General features: G+C 50.1%; 1 protein-coding gene across 1 annotated transcript in view; it reads right to left on the bottom strand.

The window, feature by feature from the left end:
* The window catches only part of RSPO3 (R-spondin 3), a 58,367-nt gene extending 52,347 nt beyond the window's left edge, over nucleotides 1–6,020 (bottom strand). The window contains exon 1 of the mRNA XM_058020387.1: nucleotides 5,742–6,020. Within this exon, the coding sequence (XP_057876370.1) occupies nucleotides 5,742–5,838 (97 nt within the window). The 5' untranslated portion in view covers nucleotides 5,839–6,020. The remainder of the gene's footprint in view (nucleotides 1–5,741) is intronic.
* Between the last annotated feature and the right edge of the window lie 855 nt (nucleotides 6,021–6,875).

The raw sequence follows: 6,875 nt of genomic DNA on the forward strand, positions 1-6,875 counted from the left end.
AAGCATTGTTTGTGGTAATAGCAGACAGTTTTGTATAAAAACGTACATGGTTTCAGCTGCCTTTTGTCATCTGATAAGATTGCTTTGTTCAGAATTATTTTGGTAAAAAAATTGGCCAAGTGATTTTGAGTCGTTCAGACTCCAAAATTAGAAGTGAGACAAAAATATTTTTTTATTATCTTTTATATCTCCTCCACCAAGCTTTCGCAACTTCTACTTTATTTTCGAGCGAAAGGGACAACTCACTGCAGGGGAAAATTTGTTCTTGAGAACATCCATAGTTTTAATGAAGGAGTGTTCTAGTGGTCACTGTCTATAAATGATTGAGTATGAAATGACAGACAGCTTGCTAATGCTAGTGATAAAGTGCAGTGGTGCAGCCAGCACACTTGCTCTGCAAACCAGAGAGCAAAATGAGCATGCTAAGCAAGAGAAAATTACTAAGTCTGATTTTTGAGTTCTAGCTCAGATTTTATCAGGTGTAACTTCCTTAGTCTCCAGTGAAAAATTTATAGCAAGAAGAAACAGCAGAATGGGGATTGGCAAAGGCTTGGTATGTTAAGGGCAAAGCTCAAAAGAAGAAATTAGTCTCAGTTAACTTGTTTGGCTTCAGTTGGCTCAATTGGTGGAAGTAGTAAAATAGTGATACTTTTCATATGATTAAGAAAGAGACTGCCTCCCAAGCAACTTAAGTATGATAGTTTTGAAAGGTAAGAGGCATTGTTTTATTCTCTTTAGGGACTTTACATATTGGAATCATGCAATTTTGCAAGTATTTTAGTATGGGATTTCTTCCAAATTCAAAATGTATCCGGATCCTGCAGAAAAAAGCTCACTCCAGCTCCAGCACAGTCCATAGGACTTTCTCCACTGAAAGTAAGGGAGGCATGTTCAAACTTTCTTACTAATAACAGCAATATTTTATTCTCTCTGCAGAGAGAAATAGGACTTTTTATGTATTTTCAGGTATACCATCCTACATCAATATCTTTGAGAAGTTGTAGTAACATATATTTAAAGTCTAACATGAATTTTATATAGTATAAGAAATGTCTTCAGCAAGTTATAGAAAAAAAATTAAAATTATCACCCTTTCAGATATCAGGTATGAAATGGGAACTGCTCAGTAAAGACCTTTAGTCTCTGGGGATAACAACACTTATCGTTCCACATGTGCTGGTATGATCAGGCACAGATTTTACATACATATAAAGGTTTTGTTTTTTTTAAATAACACAAGCAGTCCATTCTTATCATGCTTCAAAAGCTTTCAGCGATTGGTAGTGATTTTCTGATATTTAATTTTTTTAAGATATCTCTACAATGAGATATGTTCACAGTTTACAACAACACGATGGAACAGCTTCTGTTTCCAATGACTGCAACAGGAAGTTTAAATGGGCAGATTCTCATCCAAAAAATGAGAAATATTGTTTCATTGCAAAAAAGAAAAGGACGCACTTGTTGCCATCAAAGTATTTACCCTCACAGTGCTAATATGAAGAGATTAGAGAAAAAATTATCAGCAGCATACAAACACTTTGAAAGACAACTAACAGTAATTCAATCCTGCCCAAGGGGTGCTGCTTGATGGCTGCTTGCCTGGCTAACTTCTGCTTAAAACTGTTGCACCAAAATACAAAATTATTTCTATTTTTAAAAATTAGTAACAATATCTATATTACAAATGAATTCTGTAGTACTGCCATCTGTGACGTGCAAACCCTGAACATACATGTAGATATCTATAATATAGATAGGTGGTGAACTATTAAAAGAATTGTTTCTACAATGAAGTGTTGTTTTAATTAGTAATTTAACTCCTTTTTTCTTGCTGACATTCTACCTCCATGTGAATTACACCCTCCTCAAGAGTATAAAAAGACTGAAGAAATAATTTCACCAGTTGGTGTTTTGCCAGTATTTTCCTGGTTTGTTTTAATTTATATATCTATCTATACAAATGGGCTGTTAAACACCTCCCTAATTTTGAATTTGTAAGTAGCTGTATGCAAACCAAGCCAGAGATGCAGAGTGTTTGCAGACTGGAGCCCTCCACTAGCAATTGTGACCAGAGGCAGATGCTGGAAGACCTGCAGTCCCGCATCAGCAGAGGAATGGACAGAGGAGCAATGGAAGGCAGGCAGGAGGGAAGGCAGGAAGGCAGGAAGGAAGGAGCACTGGGTATCCTGGATGTGCTATTGTAGTGGAAGGCAGGAGACAATTTGACGGGCTACCAATAATCACAGGAGCTCTACTCCAAACTGCATTTCCATAGAGTCATACATATTATTTTAGCCACAAATGTAAGAGTGTAGTAGAAATACAGAATTTTCTATCAGTTTACTTATTCTGGATTTCCAAATTTAGTCTGTGGCTCACTTCTAGTCCACAGGGTCATGGCAAATGGTCTGCCGGTCACTCACAGACCCGCAGCAAATAATATTTCATTTCCGTCTACTTGAGGGTCAGTGAGAGATGTACATAACTGTCAGTACTAAGTTTTGGGGGTTGGTAGTAGTCTGCAGAGCCAAAATATTTTGGAGCTATTGACTTGATCGTCCTTTTTTTTCTAAGCAAACTGCAATCACTGGCCAATACACAGAAATTCTTATTTATTGGTACGCTAGTCTTTACTCAGCTGCATATTACTCTGTCTTGTAAGACTCAAACCTGCAACTTTGTTAATCTTGATTGCTCTTATCAGAATAAAACCACAAATTTCTCTGCTAGTGGTATGTTTGCTTTTAACTTTTATTGATTGTGTTCTATGTCTAATTCTGGACCAAATCATCTGTCTGCACTTTGTTGTTGACTTCAGAGGAGTTTTATCTCTCCACAGCCGACTATATCTTTACTACTGATCACGGGACAGAAATTCAGGACTCCCCAGCTAGAAAATTCAGTAGGAGTTTGGAGAGCAAAAGGATTGCGAATTAGACATTTCTCATAGGAAGGATTACTTTGGCAATAGGTACAAAATAAGTAATGCTTCAGGACCAGATCCTTCTGATGGGATAATTTAACAAATTAACTTCAATTCTTACCAGCTGGGACTCTGGCATGGTGTATTCTGAATTAGCCATTTCAGATTTTATAATTACTTTAAAGTATGTAGGTCTACAATATAATACATGGAGTGGAGGACTCTGATAATAACCAAAACAAAGTAACATGGGCTCACTGACTGCTTGAGGGGAACTTATTTGTACTATATTTTAAAATAAGCAGGTTAAAGAGAAATTTTAAAATAGAAATAAGCATATTTCCCTAGAAATGTGCCTATTTGTGACTAAAGGAGACTATCTCAGCAAAAGAAACAGAAATCCAGGGAAAGTCTTCCACACAGTAGATTAATTTGGCAGGTGCCGTCTTTATCTGCACACTGTAATTATAATAAAGTTGCAGTATTACTAACAGCAATTCATAGGTTTTTTAAGCCAAAGTGATTAGTGCAAGAGATCATAACCACTTTTATAATCTTTCATAAACACTCAGTCTCTAATTCTTTGCTTCAAGCTAAGTAACCACTAGTTATGCCAAATCGTGTTTTGCAACCAGCTGGATTTGAAGACCTCGGCCAGTGGATGATGGACAGCACATCCAGGTGAGGTGTTCTGAAAGGCTTTTTGCCTTCGCTGCCAAAACAACGAGCCAGGTTCCCATTCTGACCCTCTAGCTGTGATTTTCCAGCCACTTGTTCTGCTCTGAATCTATGCTAACTCCTGCGCTTCAACCATAAAACTTTGCCATAAAAACTTTGAGCAAGCGCTCGGTACCTTCCCCACGGCGTACCAACCAGCTCAACATTCGCGGCCAACCCTTCCGCCCCATTTCCCGAAAGCTGTCCCGCTGTGCAGGTTGCCTGAGGACGAGCGAGGTGGGACGGCGCTCTCCGGGAGGAGCACGGCGCGTCTGCCCCTCCGCTCGGGGCAGGAGGCAGACCTGCCTTCTCCCGCCGAGAGAGCGGGGCAGCTCCGTGCCGAGCCGTGCCGAGCCGAGCCGAGCGGAGCCGTGCCGAGCCGTGCGGGAGCCGAGCACCTGCAGGGCGGGCTGCCCGCCGCGGCACGGGACAGCAGAGGTCGCCGCCGGCCCGGCGCTGGCCCTGCGCGCCGCGCTCCAGGTGCCGCCGGAGCGAGTGCGGGAGGAGGGGGCCCCGCCGTGCTGCCCCCGAGCCCCGCCGTGCCCCCAGCCCGGGCCGAGCCTCCGCCGAGCCCGCGGGGTGCCCCTCCTTGCCCCCCGCAGCTTGCGGGCCCGCGGTCGCCAGGGGTTAAAGGAGTGGGTGGGAGGTGATGGAGGCTGCGGAGCCCTCCCTTGCCAAGGATAATAAACCGGATGCCCTGACATGTTTTACTTAGCCCTTAGTGCTCCCTCGCTGTGAGGCCGTGGGGATCGGAGGGCTGGAGCCCCGCTCTCTCTCGTCCGCAGCTCCGCTTTAGGGGCACTTTAGGTGAATCAAAACTTGTTTGCAGGAGGCAAACCATACAAAGGAGGCTTTCAAGGGCCAGCCGTGCCAAGCAGGGCAAGGGAGCGAAGGCTGAGCAGGAGAAAATTAAAATAACAGTACCTCCCCTCCCCGAGGAAGTAACTCAGTTACTTCTTGCTGATGAAATGCAGGGGGCTGTGTTTTATGACATTTCCTCGGTGTCTGCAGCTGTCAGGGGGAGCGCACAGGCACGAGCAGCCCCTAGAAAACGCCTCCTCTCCCGAAGCAGCGGCGGGTCCCACTCAGGCGGGGTGGCGAGGCCGGGTCGGGGGCACGTCCCGCCGGCCTCTGCCGCCGCATCCCGCTCATGCACGGCTCCTTGCGGCAGGGTCACGGCAGGGCTCCGGCCGGCGGCGCTGCCGGAGGTGTCACCGCGGATCCGAGCCCACACCGCACCTCCAGGCCGGAGCCAGAGACCGCCTGAGCGTGGAGCGCCCCGCGACCTGGACAGCGACTTCCCAAGGGGGCGACTCGCTGCTGCCTCCCTGTTCTCTCTGCCGCGATGACGGGGGGCTCTCCTTTCTCCAACACTCACGGGGGGCAGGCAGCTTCTGCCAGCACCCTGGGCGCTGCATCTCGCCCCCCCGGCCCCCGCCTGCCTCTGCCCCGGACCCGGGCCGAGATGGACCGGGGCCGGTTAAATCAGAAGGGATGGACTTCCCTCGTCCCATGGGATTAAAATCTAAAAAATTTTAAAAATTTAAAAAAATTCAGGGGCCACCGTCCCAGGACGGTGACAATGGGTGACTAGTGGCCAGCGGAGGCTGAAAGCCAACGGGCCGGACAGAGCCGGGACACCCCCAGCGCCCCTCAGCATTAGCCTATAGCGATAATCCGTAATGCCCGCTCTTGGGAAGGGGGCTTCCTGACCGGGATGGAGAAAGGCGCTTAGGGCATACCGGCAAAAAGTTACCTGTCGTGTCATCGCCCTTTCCCTTCAGAAAGAGGAAAGACCTAAGAAAGGACGTTCCCTTTCACCAGAAATTAAAATGTAAAGCACCAGACGCAGGTCTTCCCAGAGCCCGCGCTGCTCATCCCGGTGAGGTGAGAAAGAAGAGCAGAGAGAGGTCAAAAATCGCTTTCATCCCTCCAGTTGAATGAAACTGCCTGCAAATCCGCTCGGCCGCGCCGCTGACGCGGGATTTAGTTCCCAGAGCACTCGCCCGGGCACCGGGGGCACGGAACCCCCCGGACAGGTGAACAGCACAAGGAGAGGAACCAGAAGTTATCAAAGTATAAATCTCTTCGCACTTACTTCTTCCCTGTCGCCGTACCCTGGAGGCGTGCTGGCTGCCAATGTATTCCATAAAGTTCAAAGTGATAAAAAACCAAGAAATCAGTCGCAATTGCATAGTAACCCTTTGAGAGTTCGACTTCTCCTTTTCGTCCTTTTTTTCTTTCCTTAAAAAAAGAAATAATAAACCGGGGTGGTAGGCGGCAAGGGATGAACACAGCAGCAGAAATACCTGCACTGAGATCCAAAGCTGGGCTTGGCCGGCTTGATGTCTTTTGCCTTTTTTTTTTTTTCCTCTTTTTTTTTTTTTTCTTCCTTTTTTTTTTTTTCCTTTCCCTTCCCCTTGGCTTTTCCTATTGCACTTTCCAGCAGTCTGCCCCGCTACCTGCCGCGAACCTCAGAGGGCAGTCAGCAGCGGAGAGGAGCCGAGCAGCCGCCGCCGGGGTCCATGCCGGGCCGGCGGCCGGCAGCATGTTGTGCGGGTGCCGGGGTGCGTGCGGCTGTGCGCGCCCGTGTGTGCGAGGTGCCGACAGGACGGATGGATGGATGGCGGTGGGAGAGGAGTGTGCGAGGGCGGGAGCGGCGGGGGGGCAGAGGGAGGACCCAGCCCCGCCGCCGCCGATCCGGAGCAGCCGCGCTCTGCGCCGCGGGCACCGCCAGCCGCCGGGCGCAGGTGGGCCGGGCCCCCCCGGCTCTCCCGCCCGCCGACCAGGAGCCCCCGGGCTTCATGCGGGAGCTGCTCCTCGGCGGGGCCCCGGGGGAGAGGCCCCGGGGCGGGGCGCGCCGCGCCGGGAGGAGGCGAGCCCAGCGCCCCGGCACGGCGGGAGGAGGCTCCCCGCTCCCGGCAGAGCCCCTCGGGGCAGCGGCGCCCGAGCATCCTGCGGCAGCGGGGCTCGGCAGCCTCGCCGGCGGCCCCCTCCCTGCCGCGGGTCCCGCTCGCCTCCCCTCCGCCGCCGGCCCGGCCGGGGTCACGCCGCAGATGCCGCTGCCCCCCGCGCCCCGGCCCCGCCGTGGGGAGGGGCGCCCCCACTCGCCGGGGGACGGGGCGGGGTGCTCAGCCCTCCCCTGCCGAGGGGCGCACGGCGCGCACCCTCTCGTCCCCGAATTTGCCCCTTACGTCCCGGCTCGCAGCGGAGGTGGGGAGATGGGAGTGGG

This window comes from Melospiza georgiana, chromosome 3 (genome assembly GCF_028018845.1).
Source record: "Melospiza georgiana isolate bMelGeo1 chromosome 3, bMelGeo1.pri, whole genome shotgun sequence".
In the NCBI taxonomy this organism is placed as follows: domain Eukaryota; kingdom Metazoa; phylum Chordata; class Aves; order Passeriformes; family Passerellidae; genus Melospiza; species Melospiza georgiana.